The sequence below is a fragment of the Temnothorax longispinosus genome, chromosome 12 (assembly GCF_030848805.1).
Source record: "Temnothorax longispinosus isolate EJ_2023e chromosome 12, Tlon_JGU_v1, whole genome shotgun sequence".
Taxonomy (NCBI): Eukaryota; Metazoa; Arthropoda; class Insecta; order Hymenoptera; family Formicidae; genus Temnothorax; species Temnothorax longispinosus.
In genome coordinates, this window is record NC_092369.1 from 11,327,986 (window position 1) to 11,350,255 (window position 22,270).

The following is a 22,270-nucleotide window of genomic DNA, read 5'->3' on the forward strand; positions in this document are numbered from 1 at the left end:
TACACGTTTATAGTTTATATATAAAGTATTGATTGAGTTTATCAATTGAAATTATAATAAATTATATTACTTTTTGTATAAAATACAGGAAATATATACATATAAAATCTTGTATAGTTTGTCTCTGTATTTTTCTATGATGTATAATTGATCTTACTTTTGATGAATCTTACTTTTTATAATTTATTATTATTATATAGTTACATAAAATCTATTATATTTAATTTATCTGACTGATAATTTACAACGAATATACTTTCATACAAAAAGAAAACCTTAAACAGTATTTCAAATTAAGCAAATTATTTTGTTGTTTAGAAATTTAGAAAGTATTATACAATAAATAAATAATATTTTTATCTAATTATTTAATTATTTAATTATTATTGTTATTTATACGCAGGCTGAAAAATGCGTGTTTACTTGTTTCTCCGGTATATAAGATTCTATGGTCTTTACGCAGTCAAATTATGTAAATTATGGATTAAATATCGCAAAATTATTGTAATGCGCTGAATATGACCCGAAGAGAGAGTCGAAACGTACGCGAGTCTTAATTAATTGTAATAAAGGAGTTTGCACAAGAACAACTGTGCCGGGCTCTTATTGCCAAAATTACGGAATATATTGAAATAATATTTTTGTATATTTACAAATTTTTCGCAAATTAAATTATAATAACTTTACATAGTTGATATTAAATATAATATTACGCGCGCGGGCGAGAAGGGGAGGGGAGAAAGGGGGGGTAGAGAGAGAGAAAGAGAGAGAGAGAGAGAGAGAGAGAGAGAGAGAGAGAGAGAGAGAAAGAGAGAGAGCGCTATGTGAGTAAAGAAAGTAATGAAAACTTACCTGTCAAATGAAATTACGACGAGAGTAAAAACGCTAGAAGCGACGGTCACGTGTGCTACAAAGTTGTTGATGGTGCAATACACCATTCCGAAGGGCCAATTAGAGTTGAGGAGGAAGATAAAGTTGAAGGCGCAGTTGAGCAATGACATCATAAGATCCGCAACAGAAAGATTTACCAAGAAGTAATTAGTTACAGTACGCATTCGCCGATGAGCTGAAACAGAAGAGAAAAAAAAGGGAAATCTGTAAAAATCATGTTAAGATCTTTACTCCCGAGTGTTATAGTGGAGACGTTTTAATACTCGTTTCTAACTTTTTTATTTCTATTTTCTGTTTATAAATTGCGAACTTCCCGCAGAAGCATTATTGTGACTTTAGTCTTATAGTGTTACTTAAATAGCTGTGACTATATATATAACAGTGAATTTTTCCGCTCACGTTCCAGCAAATCATTAAAATTCTAAACATTTATTGTTACAAGAAATCCGCATCTTTAAAAATAAAACATCTGTACTTGATATTCCTTCTTTCCATCTCTCTCTGCTATTTTTCTTACAGAAGCTATCGTGTTATGAAAAAAAAGACTGAAAATAAAAAAATTATCATCTCTCACATTGACTACATAAAATCGAAGCTTATTTCTGTTCACGAGATGTGTTATAACAAACATGATTCCTTGAACATAATTAATTTGTTGTTTTTTAAACATCTCACAGTTGATATAATTATATTTTTGAACAATTTTTTATGGAAAGATGCTTTCAAAACTTATTTTGTTTTAACCACTAACTACATTTTAATTCTATAATTTGTACTAATGCAAATAGTATTGTTTTTTTAATTAAAATATACTATACGTTAAAAATATATAAATTAAATATTATATTATTGTAATGCTTAAAAAAAGTCACGATGTGAATTTATACCTTTATACATGTAAGGACACGTCACATGCAAAATAATGTTTTCTAATATCACGGCAACTAATATCTAGAAACAGCACTTTTCCATTTTGCTTATAATCTAAATAGCACTTGGTGATTTAGAGAAAATTGTTATTATGCTCGCCGTATCCGCTAACGATACCTCACGGTGCTTAAATTGATAAACGATATACGATACGCCAGGCAGGATATATATATGCGTACACTAAATATCTATTAATAAGGAAACAAATAATGTGAAATATTTCACATTACTTGTTTTTCGTGAGTAATCTAATACCTTTTGCGAGAAATATTAATGCTAAAAACTTTATCAAGTAATAAGTTTAAAAAGTTAAGAAAACTCATGTCGTAAAAAGTATAGAACTATAATATATCTTAGTGATGTACGGCGACAAAGATTTAGATGTGCAATTTGAAGTTAAAAATTAGAAATTAATTTGATATTTTCAAAAAATATAAGCATTTAGATAAGAAATTTGAAACACTAACAAGTTTTGGTTTATTTCTTTATATCATTTGATTATTATTTATTTCTCGGTAATTCTTGATATATCTACTTAACACATATTTCAAATATGTAAAACAATATTTACTGCAAGCTATAATTTGACACGTTAATGCATCAGGGTTTTTAAGTTGCTTTATTCAAAAGAAGATTAATTGATTAAATTTTTATAAAACGTTTATAAAAACTATATATTCTCTTTCCACGTATACCTACATTTTATATTTATATTATGTAAATAAATTGCATACCTACATGTAGAATGTATATAAAAACAAACTAATAACGTTACAAAATGTTCTCTCAAACATTTATTTCTCTGTGCTGTCTTTCCGTGCTTTAATTAATTCTGTCTAATTAGTAATTAAATTTTTCTTTGTTTTATTCTTTGCAAGTTTATAGCCGCAATTTTTATGAAAGCTGTATCCTCGATAAACAGCGGACTGACATCTGTGCTATGCCGAAAAGAAATTTTTACCGTATATACCTACAAAATTAAGTTACAAGATTTTTAAAATACAATTTGTTTTTGCCAAACGTGAACTCTCTTGATTTACGGTGTTTACTGCTTTGCAATTCGGATAACAGTGAGTACAAGTCGACTGACGAACTTTTTCTATGATGTGTGACGATAACTTTTGTATCATTTATCACTTGAGCAATTTTTCACCGTGCAAATTTTTCTCTATTGTGATATAATAAAGTTAATTTGCCATTTACCTAATAATTACACTTTATTGACCAAATTAATATTATAATTTTATTAATATTATAATTTTTCTTTACGCGATTTGAGAATGCAAAGAATATTTGCACGCGCAAAGAAAGGATCTCTTTTGTTATGTTAACTGCTTATAAACTTGATTTAACTATGCACTTCTTTTGATAGAAATGTAAATAATATTCTTATTACACAAGGTCAATGGTGATACTTGAGAATGCATCCATCGCATATAACGAGCGCATGTTTTTCTCTTATTGAGATGGATTTATTTCATTTCTAAGAACTCTCGAAATCGATATTTGATAGCTGTCTGCTATCGTACTTATGTAGTAATTTTACTAACCAGCCATTGCAATATCTTATATAAGTTTTATACAGGAAATTTAGACTGGATATTTATTAGAAACATATTAGAAACATTTATTAGAAAACCAAAACTTCTTTTTTCAAATATATGTGTTTTTAAAAAATCGATCGTCTAAAATTAGATTTTCCGGAAATTAGCGTTAAACGGCCAATCGTTTGAAAATAGATTATACGTTAAATAGATGTAAAATGTATGTAAAATAGATTAATTATCAGACGTTATCGAGTTATTCTGTAGTGAGATTTTCATAAACACGGATACATTTATTCTCAAAACTGTAAATTTCGTCGACTGTTAGCAGTACCTAATCTGCATCAATAGTGTGTTCACAAAACAATGAATATTTTATTTTATAGTTAACAACAAGAGAGAATATAATTTATTATTTCTGAAACAAATACATATTCAGCTCTCCTGTACCTATGTAGACATACAAAAACAATAACTGAAGAGCATTTCTTATTTGCTACTTTACATTCTGTAAGATTTCTAGGTCGTTGAATTTTGTGAAAGCTATAATCGAGTTTATGATATGCATCTTTTATGTAAACGTAAATTATACTACTGATTTTACTACGCGATACGTGTTCTAATCACAAAAAATAACAGAACTTACGACTATCGTGCGATATATTTTCATACGTAAGTAGTCGTTTGCGATCGATGTGATAATCGTACACTTTGTAAATACAATTCGTAGATAAATATAGTTAAAATTTTTTTTTATATAAACAAGTATCTTAATTACAAATTTAAACTTGCAGAATTTTAATTTCAGAAACAAAACTAGTAGAATTGGTTTCTTTTCGATTCAATTCTTGCAATAAAAATATGATTTGTATTTGAAATTTATGTGTACTGACACTTAATTAAAGAAAAGGATTTTAATTCAAACTATGAACTATGATCAATCAGATTGTGTGGAATCCTTTAAGACACTCATCGTGTAACGTATTTCCGTGGAGGATATCAGTGGAGATTTAAATTGTCGCAGCTTGGAATTTTCGCTTCTGAAATTCTTAGCGAAATTGATCTTCCATGAAGCTCATGCAAAGTTATTATCGAGCCAGAAGCTTGCATGTAAAAAAACGAAATACTTTTGCTTTATTAAGAGTTGTTGATTTATACATAAAGCTTTGTCAACCCTAAAATCAATTAAAATATGTATAATATGTAAAATAAATAATAATTATTTAAAAAATAATGCACGAAAAATTTATACATTAAAATTGCCACAAATAAAGTAAAATATTAGTCTCTCGAGAAAATGTTTTGCTGTTCTTTTCTCAAAACTGAAATTTCTCTTTTTGTTCTTTATCTATACGAGAAAAATGTAAAGAAACGTAACTTATCTTGAATATTTTTTTCAACTTTGTTTATGCGTTGGAATATTATTAATTCAAAAAAGAGAAGGATATAAATATTAAATATATAAACTTTTATGAAAAGAAGTTACAGAAATCGAATATTTGTTTATTAATTCCTTGCAAAAAAAGAATATAAGAATATTAATATTAACAACAGAGATCTTTATTGTGTTCACTGATATACATATACATATAACTGAAACTGTGTACCACATTATAGGCTATATACGATATTCCCTGGGTTCCGTAAAGCGCATATGCGCGCATTTATCTATAGCATACGTAACGTTTACTATAGAAAATGCGCGCATGCACGCTTTATACGGAACCCAGGGATTACCTACACCTAAATTTAAAATATTGCATTTTTTCAAAATTCTCATTAGTAACGGAGTATTTCATGAAGATATCTTAATTATATATCTATCGATTTGCTAAAAACTAAATAAGATTTTATGAAAAATAATATGTGATAACTTTTCGAGATATAGACTTCTCGATTACGCTACAGCGGACAATGAAAATCGACCGTTTGTGCATAGCAGACGTAAGCGGATTGCAAGCCTACCCATGCAGAAACCTCAATGCTGTGGAAATTTGTAGTATAGATGATTTACGAATTAACGATAATTGGATGAAAGGCTTGAAATTCATAAAATAACATTTGATTTCTAAAAATTAAATAAAAATTATCTTTTATTCTCGTTTTTACAAATTTTTAGTTTAATTTTTTTTTAAATTGTGAATTATTATCTGTCTTACAAGTTATCCCATATTTTCAGTTTTAATTTAACAACTTAGACAATGGCTTTCTAAAACTTGATTTAAAATATATGTATTATATATATGAATATTAATAATGATACTAATTGTAAGAAATAAAGTAAATTACCATTTACGCTACGAATATTCGTATAACATTAAAAATAATCTATAAAATGTAATTTAAATATTGAAGATAGTGACAGTGGTTCCCGAGGTGGTTTCTATGCGAGTATGCTATGTGAGTATACTACAAATCGCTCGATTTATGGAAAATATGGGATATGAGAGGGAAATATAATTTAATATAGAGATGGGATAAAAGGAGAAAAACAACGGATAAGGTACTACCTGCAGCCAAGCTGTCTTAGCTTTTAAATTCCTATATCGAAAATGGAAATAACAAGGCTAAAATTAATAATCATAAAAATTGAATTATTAGCTAAAGTTAAAAACAAGACCATAGTATACATTCCGTAAGTTAAATAATTTCTGGTAGAATACTTGTTGAAAAAATGCCTATTTCTTCCAATTTAATTTTAGCTTATCTGATGTCAATTTTATTTAATGATATACAAAATAGTAATATTGCAAGTAAATTTTAACTAATTAGTACTTTTACAAAATGTTATCAGATTATTGTATTATATTTTACAATATTGTTTATATGTTACATAAATATTTATTGTCAAATATATATGTTTATTGCATGTATATAAGAAGAGAAGAAAATAAGAGAAAAAATGATATACTTTCCTCTTTAAATTTTCCTTATTCCTACGGAAGAGGAATCGTAAATCATGTGTGCTTATGGAAGTGCTTTAAAGTGTTTTATGAGTATCAAAAATATCATATAACATACTCGTAATATAATACTCGTATTATATAATACGTCAACCACATGTTGCAGTCCTATATTGCGCAAGAACTGGGTTAGCTACCTTTTATCTGTTGAGTGCTCTTCTCCATTTTTTTTTGTTTTTAGAAAGTTGATTATATGTACATATATTTACCATTTCGCGCTTTGAAAGTATAACGGCACTGAATGCTGAAGTTTAAAGTAACTGCGGTAATTTAATTTTTTCGAAATACTCGGAGTAGTGCACAGATAAACGGTCATAAGTAGCATAATTAAATGTCTTTTTTGCTTTAAACTATAAGTATAAATAGAAACGTTAATTAGCTTTTCTGCACAACTCAGTAACTCCTGCAGCAGTGCATAATATTGTAAGCATTACAATATATAATGTCGTATAGTCACAGAAACATTTCAATTTAATCAAAATACTCTAATCATCATTATAACAAAATTGAATTCTTACATTTTGAAAAAGTTTATTTTGGTGCATAATACATCAAACGAAATACATTCAATATATTTGTAACTAATTCTCATTATAATGCATTATGAGAGCTATTGTCGCCATTTCTACGGTAGGTACATAATGTTGTTTATTTCAAAATACTAACGGATATTATTCACTAATTTCAATTAAATTATATAATTACAAATTCAACCCTAATGAACAGATATGATTTGCTTTTTATTATTTTTGGCATTATCTTTGGGATAATTGTGGTTTAGTTACGTCCGCGTCTGTGCGGCAAACTGCAAGCTGTTACATTTATGCTAATTCCTACTGCCCAGTGCAAACGTGCTCTCATGTCACTCGCCAAACATATCTCGCCAAGATAGAAATCTTCTGCAATCAGCTCATTAACCATCCTCTTTGATAAGGCATGCGTTTAAACAAATGTGCCTGTAATTCGACGCAATAAATATCGTACATGCGTCTCGTATATACGGCTGCGATATAATACTGCACGTCAGCATAAAAAGATCAAATCTTCTTTTTAACGCGCTTTTTTAATGTTGACCCACATCGGCCGTACGCAGATGTTTCGCGCTCAACTTTTCCATCAACGATAATATTTATCTCCGTGGATAAATAAAATACCTATATATCCAATTCACCTTTAGCATACTTTTTTCGTATAAATTATTTTACGCGAAATAATGTTACAATAAATGCAGATGGCTATTTATATGTATTTTAAATGAAATTATTTCTCCTAACGGTTATCTCTTGCAACCGTATTAATTCTGTTGAATTTATGTATATATACTTAATTAACATAACAGATGTAGATAGATTTTTAAATACTATCGAGATAATTGTAATACATGTTGTTTCGTGGTTTACCTTCTAATTTCTGCTGGTTTATAGCATGCTCTTTCGAAGTTATTTTATTATACATACATTTATTCAGGTGCATGAAATATCGCTTTAGAGAGATTAAGTTTCACATGTACTGAATACCAGTGGGAGATCCGCCAAAACTTCAGAAACGCACGTTTCTCGTACGAAAAGGATCGCGCGATATAATGCAAACATAATTCTATATGAATCCGTATTTTTTTCAAAATTATTTCAAAATATTGCTAAAATTAATCATGTTAGGTATATCTCACATATATTTCGAAAAACTTCAGTAATATATTTTTTAAATATAATTTTAATATAATTTTAACTTTTCGCAAGAATGATAGTTATACTAATATATTGGTAATTCATTTTATATATATCTAAATATCACAATATCAGTCTGTATAGTACAGAATTATGAATGTCATACGTCATTGCTACGAGCGCGTGATTAAAGTGATATTGGACATAGTGCTAGTGGGTAAATAATTCTTGCTTTGAATTATAAATGCAATATTCATAATACATATATGTATGTATTTATATACATATACAGACATTATTGACATTATTAAAATTAATATTTTAGCGATTATCAGTTTTTCAATTAAATTTTTTTAAAGTGTATTTTGGTTCTTATAAGATTTATTTATTATTTTACTCATTTTTTTGTTAGTTTTTCGTGTATCAATTAATTTATTTTTCAATTGTAAAATATTTTGAATTGTAAGAATTTAATATATTTTAATTGCTTCCTCATACAGGAAGCTTTAGTTTCGTAAAATTTCTTTTTCAGTTTTCTATGCCAATGTGTTCAGAATCAGAATGTTCTAAAACGTCGAAAAATCGCGTTTTAAAAAAATGTCCCGTATTGTACGAATTTCCCGAAATTTCAAATCTACTGCTCACGAACTGCTTGAACTTACAGCGCTGCATTTTGGCACACAAGTAAAGTAGTACGTTTTTATTTACAGTCATTTTTATAAAAATTCGTACAGTATTTTAGATTTTAAGGAAGTTTCAATTTTTCAAGAAATGTTTCTCTCTCTGTGGAAGTTCTAACTTGCGCAATTTTTGAGATATCGGGCTAAATTTTTTTTAATGAATAGATATCGAAGAATGATCGAAAAAAATTTTTTAAATGTATATTTTTGAACTTTTTATAAATATTTTATATCCTAGATGAGATTTTTCAACTAATATATTGATCTCAATATGTTAAACATCAATATATTGAGAAAATGTCAAATTTTTATTCAAATTAAAGTTCCTTTTTATTGTCTATTTTCTGTAAAGGATATAAAGAATAAAAAGAGTGTGCAAATTGGAAACTTGCATATTGCTCATCATTTTATTTCGCTCATAAAGCTTCCTCTGTGAGGAAGCGAATCTATCATATATATGCTAATAATTTTGTTAATTCCTTATATAAAGGAAGCTTATAAGCGAAAAAAATGGTGAGAAAGCAATGTACAAGTTTCTAATTTGCACACTTTTCTATATTTCTAAAAGTTTTGTTAAAAAATGCACAAAAATAGTAAAATTACAGTTGAAATTAATCAATGATGTTGGTAAAGCCAGCCACAACTTCCATAAACGCGAGCTAATGAACTGATAAATAAATCTTACGGATATAGTACATGTGTTTCAAGGTTTAACGTTGTAATTATCGTGAATATGATACATCTTGTCCATTTGTGTACGCCGAATTCACTTATCGATCGAACGTGCTTTACTGAATATTATGTAATTCGCGTTCGCGCGCAATAATTGCACTTGACATTATATAAACACTAATTATATAATTTATTTTTAACGTTTATGATTTATTCTTTACAAGTTAAAACTTGTTTTTTGATACATAAAGATTAAGTGAAACAACAAATTTTCTCCAAAACGCAAGTGGAATAATCTGCTACTTACAAGATGCAGTTCGGTGCTCGAGAGAATTGTATTCTATATGTTTCTTCCGAGGGCTCTTCTGTTTCAATGATCGTCCTACTTGTAGCAAATTGAGCGCGAAGTCGAGTTTGAAGGTAATCCAATAGCGGATGTAAATTTGTGAACAAAATTTCGACTAAGAGCTTCCGACAATTCCGGCGTTTAGAAAATAAAATATCAATTCCATCATCAGATATACCTATTTCGTAGGCAGGAATTACATCATATTTTAATCCTATACACTGCTATAAGCTTTGAAATGCTCAAAGCATTATATTGAAATTGCATGGGAATAAACCGAGGATAAAATCGCATTAGCTTTAAAAGAAAATACAAATAAACATTTTAATCTGAACAAAAATATAATTGATAAGAGAGTCTGATCGACTGTAAAAAAATAATGTAGGTTACATCACTATTTTCGTGCTGTAGCATTTCGAACTTTCACTGCTAGAATATTTCATTGAGCGCATTTAGCGAATACGCTTGTGTGTAATTGCATTAATAGATATGACGTTATGACGCATATCGTGCGTGCTGCTAAATTAATCCAAACATTTAACGTACATTAGGTAATTAGAAATGCTCTTTGTGGGGAAATACTGCGTATGAATTTGTATTTAATGTCGATATATTATCCAGATGCGTCCCGCAAAGAAGAGTACTGATTTTAATAAACATATATTATATGTATAATGTATGTGTAATGTGTAGTACTGACAATATATTCTTATGAAATGCTCAATTTAATTATAAAAATATGTATGAAAGATATAAATTCAGTCATAGATTTGCTGTTAGAAAAGACACATTCGTATTTTTTACAAAATTTAATAAAGATTATGTCATGTTTTTCACGAGAACAGAAGTTTTATTTTATCTTTCATATTCCGATGTTATTACTACATATGTCTTGTTTTACTATTTTTGCTTTTATCATCATTGCTACTTTTTTTACACAAATCTTTGCAAAGTGTTTGGATGAATTATTTGTTTCAATACTTGTCGGTGCAGAAGGTTTTAAATTTTCGCGGAGAAATTGTGTAGCCGCGACTGGTATCATATTCGAGTACTTTTTTTTGCGAAACTTTAACGTGTCACTCAACAGATAAAATTTCATTAACTCTTCGTAATCACTTTCTTCGATCACTAGATTAAAGCAGAAAGGACAGTTTTCCTGATTTCTACTTTTAATTAAAGTATTATGCTTATTTATGTAGATTATTATAGATAACGTTTAGAATATTTAAGAAATACTCGTAAATATATATTTGCTTTTTCTTAAAAAAAAACTTTATACTAAAAATTAATTCTTATTTATTATATAAATAAAAATAGCAAAATTATATATTTTATAAAATTCACTGCGTTTATACGTATATAATATTTATGATTTGAGTAAATATATAAACACACGATAAAGCACACGAATTTTCAAAAATATGCGTTAATTTGCAATAAAAATAATTTACAGAAGTAAATGGCATAAATGTGTAATCCACGAACAATATGACAAACAATTTGACTATTTTTGTGCGTCCTGAATAAATCGTAATTGTACCTTTTGACAACAAAATGTCTCAAAATAATATCAAACAATGTTAATTTTATCGACAAAATAGCAACGTACTGTTCTTGCCCTCGATTATAATTATTTCGATAACACGGTGTACACTTTAATACAACGTATATATCTGATGTTCTATAAGTAATATGACGCTACTATGAAATGCTATTTCCACTCGAGAGAGATCAAATGCGCGTATTCGAAAGAATTATCTGTAATGCTCGCAGTGATGAAAATATCCAGTTTTGCCCATGTTCCTCGATGTGTCTTCGATAAGGGTCTGCATCTATAAATCACGAGAGTTCCGTTCCGAGAACCAATCGCGAAATGAATTTCAATCCAATCTCCCCGGGGTACCTTAAACAGTTTTAACGTACGTAGCTGAAAATACATCATATTCATGCACAAAAAATATATTTCAAGTACTGCTCGCAAGTATACAATCAATCTGTAAACATCAACTTGGAGCGAATGCATCATTAGGCAAAGAAGCAACGTATACTATTGTAATAGTACAATGTTTGCAATAAGATATGATTTTTTACTGGCAATCTTTCTGTTAAAAACAAATTACGTGTCATGTAGAACTTTATAAGTGGTGTTACAATCTTTTAATTAGATTTTAATTAAAATTTGACTAGAGAGAAAATTTTTGCAAACAGAGTAACCAATATTTCATAAAAAAGATCGAGAAAGCAATAAAAAAATAAAATGAAACTTGACACATCAACGAGTTTAAAATTAAAAAAAAATAATTATTATTTTTACCAACAAAACTTTATTTATATAGTTTCTGATTTTTTAATATCAAACAGATGTTTGAATAACAAGCAAAACTCAGCGCAACGTCGTATATTATCGGTAATACGGTGCATAATACAATGGTTTTACAAATCATTGTCATACATTTATGGAATGGCAGAAGATCAGCGATTCTACTTGCGGTAAGAAGCGTTTTGTGAACACGTGTTTTTCGTAGATCGATCGTTGCGACTGTAATGTTACTCATAAAACTTTTTCTGCCTCCACGACCAACCCTCCTCAGATATATTCCCACCTATATATATTACTTATCGCGACAAAGCGTAACTTCGCCATTACAAATCCTTCCTTTCCGATGCGGACAAGCTGCAGGATCAGGATGTCCGAGAAATACGGTCGCTCGTTATAAAGCTATTTCTGAGAAATTTTATGTTCGTGTCACCGTGGTCAAGGCTCTTAATCCTCCAAGCCATTGAGGTTTTCCTACCTCCTAATCGATAGAAACTTCCTCGGCCGTCGCAAACAGTGTCGTGCGCTCGCACGGCAGAAGTTTCATCACGAATTCCGTCGGGATGTCGAGAAGCATCGGAAATGATGCGTAAAACATGGCAGTTTCTTTGACTGATAAATTCCCGCTCGTATATCACTTTTCTTTTTGTTTTCCGTCGAGGATAGATGGTTTTAATATGTGCGCAAGAAGATAAAATGACGTCGACGTATCGGCACGATGTAGCAATATATTTAACTCAACGCGATTAATATTATTAATTTTGGTTGACTTGTAAAGCGTAGATTTGATAACACTTTGCAAACAGCGTTATCGAAAATAAGTAAAAAATTGTGGATATATTACAAAACTTTTGTATAATATTGCCATTATAAATTATAATTATGAAAGTTTCAAATTTTCCGCAATCGCAGACTCCAATCTGTTATATCTGATTCGGAGTAAAGTGACATTTATGGGCAATTTGTGGGCAAAGACTGGCTTTATCGAGTGATACGGAAGAGCATTGTGAGACAATATCTGTACGTCTCTTGCATAATCATCATTTTTTTAACAATAATTTACATATTAATATTATAAAATTTTTTAATGTATTAATATTTTTTTACGAAATTTTTCTTTGATTTGCGCTGTATATTTTTGTTAAAATTATTATGTAATGATATATTTACATATAATTAGCTTTACCAATAGAATAAAATTAATAATTTAAATATTTAAACGAAGAAAGAAGCGGTATAATTATAAAATATTGCATCTAATAAACTTTTTGAATGTTGAAACGTTTGCGTGTGATTATCGAGCTTTTCGGCAGAGCCATCTGCTTCCAAATATCTTTATAAGTGATGATTGTATCTGATTGTTTTACGTACCACACGTACACACACGAGACATAATAGGCGACAAATTATTAAGAGACACAAATTATCAACAGTGTCTCGCGCCAAGTACCTACATATACACGAAGCGAGACTGGCACCATGTATCTTTTTTACGCGATGAGAGTATCCGAGATTTTGAGATCTTTGATAACCAGTGAACGGATCAAGTTCTAACTAGGCTTAATGGATAGCTTGGACCAAATTTATATAATAAAAGCGTTTTTATTTTTTCACTACGTGCTCTACGGAGATACACGATGCAAAGTCCGAAAAGTATAAATTTTATAATTCATTTATACCACGTGATGAGAAAAGTCGTTTCATAGCACGGCGTTCGGCTAATCCAACATCGATCAATTTCACAACTTTATTAAGAATACTTGGTTCGAGAAAAGTTTAATAAGTTTCTCAGATATGAAAAAGTAAGAGAAAAATATTATATTGTATTAGTCAAGTTTATATGAAATCTTTGATATATGATTCTTAGAGTACTGCAATATAACGTATCTTAGGAAAAATGATGTACATTTTCTGAAGGTTGAAAATATAGTTGCTAATCAAATCTATGGATTCTAATAAAATCACAATTCTTATGATGGACATTATACCTTAACTTTAAATGTAAAATATAAAAGTACAATTAAAGAAATTTTGTTTGTATTATGTCACATATGCAAAAATTATACGCACAGATTTGATAAAAAATCATGGTTATTCTCAATCTTTTTCGGTTGTATCCATGAAGAAATATGCACGAATAAGAAGGATGAAAATTTTTCATGACCAAATAAACATGATCAATATATGTAACTACTTAGCTATTCAGCAACTGATTATCAATTATCGGCGATATCCACTATTTTTGCATTTTAATTTATTCCAAATTATTAAGTATGGTAAAATGATACAAATTACTTTGACATGAAAATTTGATTTCCAGTGAAATTACTTCACGGAGTTTGCATATCCGTTAAGTGCAACTCGACATAAACATGTAGTTAACTAGTTGTACGAGCGTCTTTGCACTTCGCTTCACAGCATTTTCACTACTACACAAGTCTCTGAATCTAGCTGAGGTATAGGATTTATTACCAAATCTTATCCTACATACATATATGTATGTAAATAGCATAAATGTTAAAGAAAATGTAGATAACATTAACGTTGGAAATGTGCACATATTAATAACGTTTATATTTTTATACAAACCTATCTCAGTATTTGTTTCTCAACATCTTAACGAAATTACTAAAGAGAATATCGTATATAATAGAGAACAGGAGTGTATCCCAAACAAAAAAGATGTTAGAAACAATGCGTATTACAATATATATTGTGGATATATGAAGGGGTAAAAGCCATAGTGGTGTAAGTCAAATTTTTTAAAATATTGACTCGTGTGCATAAATGCAATTTATATATTGTATAGATTGCATCTATGCACACGAGTCAATATTCTTAAAAATTTGACTTACACCACTATGGTTTTTACGGGCTCCATATAACTAAAGTATTGTAAAATAATAAATATATTAGTATGGATTAATTGTAAAAGACATTTTAAATATTTTTCTACCAGTTTTATTATATTATTATTATCTGTGTGTATAGTAAAAAAAATATAAATTAAACAAAGATAGATATGTTATATAGACTGTTGTTTTACAATTATTTAAAAAAACAGGAAGTTTTCATTACAACAAATCTCTTATGAATAATATAATGTTGCATAACGGGGTGTGTACAGCTTATTCAAGATTTTATATAATACATATACTCTTGTATTATTGCAAGTTACAATTCTATTGTGATAAAAAATTCCGCGTAGTGTAAATGCATAGTCACTTCTACGGATACGTGGCAATTTCTAAAGGTTGTGCAAACAAAAAAGAAGCAAAAAAATAAAAAATGTCACCAGTACCGGCGTAATGGTTTGGTTTATTCAAGTGTTAAACGGGTAGAGAGAGAGATGTAGAGGAAAGTGGGAGAGTATGAAAGAGCCATGTTTTGAAAGAGCCATCTCATATTTCAATTAACTGAATATAGTTGAAAACAAAATGTTTTTATTCGATTGCAACACTAAAGCAACGTCATCTATTGACATTTGACAGTCAACGTCAAAACAGCGTTAGTATGGTAGTAATAAACGGCGTAGTAAGGGTGAAAGATTATTTCGTCAAAAAGTGAGTTTTTGAGTTAAATTTCTATATCTTTTGGATTTATTTGCAATTAGCTTTTAGGAAAAGTATTTTTTTAATCGAATGCTATATACACTAACCTAACTAAGAACGTAGTTACAACTTTTTTGTTTGTTTTGGTTTAGCAGATATTTTTTTGTTATAATAATACAATACTAGTTTGAATGAGACAGAGAGAGAAAGAATTTTAATTGTGCGAAGGCTGCAAACTAATTTTAATAAAGTACGTGTTAGGAAAAATATACATTTACGTATTTCTTTAAAAAGTATGTAATTATGTGATTTATGATTTATATTATACAGGGAATAATAATGTAAAAATTTTACATTAAACCAACATTTATTTTAGTTTGCTCGGAAATTGACCGTGTAACCTTCATTTTAATGTAAAAAATTTATTAAAGACTTGTCAATAAAACACTTATAAGATGTATATTATGTAGAATCTTATATTTATAATAATCCCTAAAATTTTAGAAACTATGTCAATTGATTGTCGTTTGTTACCTATTATATAAAAACTATACATATATATACACATACAAAAATATTTAGTATCCACATAATATACAAACAATATAAAGTAAATTTGAATGTATGTATTTATGTGTATGTATGTTATATATGAATAAAAAAGTAGCATACGATAATTTGTCAATAATTGATGATATATTATAAGTTTTTTAAATTTTATATCAAATATTTGCCTTTAATAAATTTATTCCACCATCAAAATTAATATTTACTCGATGAAGATACGTAGCTAAAAATAACGTGCAAAGTGAAATATATATCTAATTGTAAGCGTTCATCAAAGAGATAGAAGTTTGACAAAATTTGCGAAGCTAAAATTGGCATAGTTATTATAATTAATCTGTAAAAAAAAGTATATCGAGGTTTATAAAATTTCTTCATACTCTATTTTTTTGAGTGCGTGTAAAAGCGTACTTTATACGAGTGAAGTTAATAAATATTTCAATCAGACAATAGAGTGACATATTTAGTATGCTATTTTATTTATACATTTGTACACATAACCATTTGCTTTACTAACAAAATTATATAAAAATACATAAGTCCGTTATATGTGGCACGCATAAAAAATTATTGTATGTCTTTATTGATTCGCTATTACGGTAGAAACGAATTGTGTTTGTCTCCGACTAACAATAAGAATACTTGCCACGTAGATACGGATCAAAGCAGCCAGATGACAAGAGACAATAGCTTATATCGTTAGCTTACATAACGAAAAAAGGAAAAGGCTGAGATAATTAACATCAACGATTTACAAATAAATACATGAAATCTTTTTTATATAATATTTTTGATTTAATATTAAACTGTTAACTGCGAAGAAAGTATCTTGTGAAATATTGATTACAAAATTACATTTCACAACGATGTATTTTGCTGTACACGAAAAAGTGTTATACCGCAAAAACGTGTACGCACGATAATCCATAACATGTTTTTATAAACAACATGTAAAAAACATATATTTATATAATATTATATTATAGCGTGTTTTTATTAAAAACATATTATGATGTAATATTGTAACTTAATACATATTGGTTTATTTTAAATTATTATTAAGCACCTCGCAACACATATTTCCGTTCAAGCTTACATAAAACTTATATAAACTATGATAGTCAAATTATCCTCTTGACATACATCGTGACATGTGGCACATCCTGACATGTTGTATACGTGTTCATGTTTTATCGAGTGTTTATACTACGTATCGAGAGAACGATTTTCAACGTATAAGATGAATAGGGAATGAAATATTCAGTCGCCTGTGTTAAACGATTGAATATTTCACGAGATTCTGTGTAATGTTCATAATATGTGTTCGCGTAAATGAGTCACGGTGCGTCTCGCTGCTCCGCGCGTACTTGGCGCGAGAAACTACCGTGTCTCTTGATATGACATTACGAGAGAATAAAGAAATATTAATATTAATTTAGGAAATTATTTATTAAAGCGATCATTTCGAAATGCTTATACAAATATATATTCGATTATGAATGACAAAATTATGACTATATACAGACTTTTATGCTTTCTTTCTTTCGTAAGAATATGAAATAATTGTTCAACATTCTATTTTCAAAAATATTGTAATGCTAGAATATAAGTAATTAATCTTTCAAATGATTTTTAGTCTTGTACAATGTAAGAAAAATACAAATAAGATATATTTAATTGTTTTGATTATAAATTTAACAATAATTGTAAACTTTCTCCGTTTGTATATGTTATAACATTAATGAAAAAAATTCTCTCTTCTTATTATAACAAATTATCATTAATATTTCTTATCGCGTATGCTTACCTAATTCTTATAGAATATGTAAGTGTTACAGCGAATTCGATTGGCTGCACTCAGTTTACACTGGTGCATATTAAAGCCGTTGTATACTGATTTAACGTCTAATCTTAGTAAAATGCAAATATCTGATATAAAATGCCCAATACATATTTTATCAAAAAACACGATAAAAAATATTGAGGATTTCGTGATTTAACCCGTTTATATTAAATGTACACTTTATATATACGTTGATTTGTGTACAACGGCTTTAATGTGCACCAGTGCACACTGAGTGTATTAATCGAATTCGCTATTATTTAATATATATTATGTCTTGAATAAATGCTTAGCCTCCTAAAATACTTACCTAATCTTCTTTTTCTGTTATATTTAAGAAACGTATGTTTTTGTTTACTGTAAATATTTTTATAATAATATACTTATAATTGACATTATGACATAATTGTTTTGTTACATTAAATTTAACCCATTACGAAAGAACGGAATGAATGGGTGAATTGTATGCCGTGATATTTTTATTTTTTTTATGTAAATATACCAAATTAAAGTGAATTAAAATTCTGGACATATAATGTACACACATATCTAATAATACACCAGCCTTGATTTTTATTAAAATCCTTACAAACATCTAATATTGATAAAAGAAAATTTTATTATTAAAACATTTTTAAAGAGTTTAATTGTAAAGCTATTAGTAACTGATAGAATAATCATGAACACATGTTAAAGTACGTCCTAAAAAAGTATGCAGATACAGTAGATAATGATGAGAATTTTCGTATATTAAGAGATTATTATTCTACTTATTTGTGGAGGTGGTTGTCTGCGAGATTGTGCAATTTCTCAAATAATATCATTTTAATAAGAAATTCAGAGCAATCACTGCTCTTTCATATATTTATGTTTAGCTATATTCTAAGACTTATCAAGTAGTTAGTATAATTCTATATAATTAAATGTTCAATAGCAGTAATATATATTAAGGATGAAGATATATTTCAATCTGAATTTTGTTATTTTACTTCCGGGTGCGTAGAAACAGTTTAATAAGAAATTCAGAGCAATCACTGCTCTTTCATGCATATGTATGTTTAGCTATATTTGAAGACTTATTAAGTAGTTAGTATAATTCTGTATAGTTAAATGTTGAATAGCAGTAATATATATTAAGAATCTGTTTCAATCTGAATTCTGTCATCTTACTTCCGGGTGCGTGCAGACAATACTTGTAATCAGACAAATCTTGTAAAGGAATGTGTATAAATGAATCATTGTGATTGTTATTTAAAAATATTGTTAAGAATTTTATTTTTTTTGAGTGCACGAATATTTCAAAAAATTGTTGCTTAATCAATTTTGTAACAACGTATTTAATCATTTGCAAGAATTTTAATTTGATGCTAATTTTGTCATGTGCAATTTAATCTTAGTTTCTATATTACTTTCTCTACAACTTATTTATAATAAAAATTGTATTATTAATTGCAAGGATAAGCGATATCTATACGATTGTTATATTCGCGGCAGAAATACTTTAAACTCAAAAAGTTCCATTTTATTAAAATAATCTGTGTTTATATAGGAAAGCTAAGTTTACTAACAAAGCGGAAACTTCTTGGGCATGCTATATCACGTTTATACAATCTATCTTCTTACCAAGTACGATCCACATAACGATAATGTTGCCACCAGTTGCGACCAGCAGTATCACCGCGAATATCAAAGACCAGAAGAGCTTTTGCCACCACGGCAAATCGAATGGCCGTTCCTGATTAACGAGAATGCAGTCGAAGAGCCCCTGCCGCAAAACATCGGGCCTACTTGACTTGTTCAACGTCTCTTCGATGAAATAACGGATCTCGCTGAGGTTCAGCCTTAGTAGCAACGTAATATTACGTTCCAGAACCGATGCGGTGCAATTATACAAATGTTCGATATTTAGGCTATTCATATTTGTAATGGTTGTCTTCGGCGATGATTGTGTGGACAGTTCCGGGGCTTTGTTCGAACGTTAACTGCCTGTTCGCTTCCTCCAAACAGCACGTTAAATCGATTTTATGAGCCGTTACCGATTTCCTCCGACGTGACGCACAATGAACTGGCGAGTAGCTATCATTATGATGGGCTTAACCTGATTGCTCGTTTCTTATTGGAAGAAACGTGCACGCGATTGATACGAATTTATGGCACTTGATCGGAAGTCCGAGTTCGTTGTTTAATCAGTGCACTATTAGGCGCTGATTATTTTACGCAATACAAAACTCGATAAACACATTTTATTTTATTTTTATTTGGTCGATTTACCCCTTTACTTCCAAATGCTTCCGTTTAAACTTATTGTTTGTTAACCTAATAAAATTGCCTTTAAAATCGGAATAAACGCGAGATGATTTTGTATCTCAGATCACTTTGCCGCGAGGATTAGCGGATATCTAACTCGGTAAGCACTCGGAAATCTGCGACATGTTAATTAAATCTGTGTGGAGATTTGTTTTATCTTTACGTAGATTTTGTAAATTAGTTTAATCTTCTTGAACTTTGTAAAATATTTAACACTCTTTGAAATTCTTCCCCGACTTTACCATATTAATTATGTAACACCTTTTAAGTAATAGCGCTCTTTTTTTTTCGATGTATTATATCAACAATTTTATCGTCGTGTTTTTAGGTGGATAAAGCACCACTTAAACTTTTAAACACTTTTTACAAAACGCGCGTTAAACTACTGCGACCGTGATTTGCACTTAGCGTACTCTTTAGAAGCACAATATTATTTATAAACCAGTTCGCCCTCTCTTCGTAATCAGTTAACAGAAAGTGCAAACCGTTGAAGGGTCGGATCGTTTCAAAGTCATTATCACTGACAGCAACAAGCGACGAAATTTATCATATTGTGTCCGAGAACTTGAACTTGACGACACGTATCCGCATGTTCGTTGAATCTCGATTATCTCTCGCCGATCGCGATCCCTGCCATTTATTTACGCGCGATTTGTCGATCGACACGTCAATCGTCGGCATTATTGTCGCGGGATTATCGGAAACATTTGCACGCGCGCGGTATCGCGTAATCTACGTAATCTACGGGGATGATCATTCGTCAAATTCGACGTCGTTTGTTGAGGTGGATCAAGCCGGTGGTACCGTACTGAAGAACCCCGTCGGCGATACTGAAAGACTCAAAAGCGCGTTCATTCAGCGGTGCGTGCGCACCATGAGCATTCTCGCACCCCTTTCCTTCGTCGCGCCCACCGCACCGCACCGAGACTTTCCACTTGGGCACAAGTGTCAGCTGATGGGGAAATACGCGAGTGTCTGCGCTGGATATCAGCAAGCTCGCCGATTTATGATAGCTATTCCTCAGGATAAAAGCTGAGAGACTTGCGTCACGTGCGGCGGCGCGCTTCTCAGATTCGCCAGATGTTTTATATTACGTGTAGGAATGCATCTGGGGGAATCTCAGGCGCTTTCCAAGATTTAACGTAGATTCTGATCCGAACATGTTAAATCTGCAACATGCTACACGTGTGCTACACAGCACGTTTTATGTCGTTTTTAGAGTATTTTCCAGATTTTGTGAGAAGATGCAATCCAAGCTTTTACCTTAGAAAAGTACTGACATAATTTAACATTTTTAATACAGAGATTTACTGTGCTATTCTATATTTTGCAGAATTATTTATAAACATATATGTTAAGTCATACAGTTTATTGATTTAAGTTATTTTTTAAATTTATATTATTTTTAGTTTAATAAATGAATAAATTATTTACTACGCATTAATTTATGTCGAATTCTTATTAATGTCATTTTTTTCAACAAGCAAAAGTTGAATTTATTACGGATAAACATAAACATTTTAGAATCACGCGATAATAAAGATTATTACGTAATATATTTATCCGCCTTTAGCACGAAAATTTACATCGCCAAATGTACATGCTGAAACATTGTAATTCGAGGAGTTACTTGCAGAAAGTAACGCGAATATTTGCCTTGTCGAGCTCGTTGGCAGAGCTAAATATAAATAGGGGTTGCGAGAAATAAATTCTTCACCTTGGCAGAAATAAAGCGAGAAATAAGGACATTTAATTAATGCCGAGAAGGAATGTCTTATTCACGGAAAAGCAATTATTAAGCGATAAGTTGTTCCTTGCAGAAAACTCTTCTCTTCTGAAACCTACAAAATTTTAGTAACCTTTTTCACGAAACTGTATCGTGATGACTTTGATAAAGCTTTATCCGTCACATTTGTTTGACGTTCGGACCAGACTTCGCGCTAACGATTTTGTCATGGATAAATGTCCCTTTGCTTTCGTGCGAATGAGTATGAT

At 29.7% G+C, this 22,270-nt stretch overlaps 1 protein-coding gene across 1 annotated transcript in view; it reads right to left on the reverse strand.

Annotated features, from left to right (window-relative positions):
- Positions 1 to 21,623, reverse strand: part of LOC139823349 (tachykinin-like peptides receptor 86C) — a 53,915-nt gene extending 32,292 nt beyond the window's left edge. The window contains exons 1-2 of the mRNA XM_071795802.1: positions 19,592 to 21,623; positions 853 to 1,066 (exon numbers count right to left, since the gene is read on the reverse strand). Of these exons, the coding sequence (XP_071651903.1) occupies positions 853 to 1,066; positions 19,592 to 19,886 (509 nt within the window). The 5' untranslated portion in view covers positions 19,887 to 21,623. The remainder of the gene's footprint in view (positions 1 to 852; positions 1,067 to 19,591) is intronic.
- Positions 21,624 to 22,270: the final 647 nt, after the last annotated feature.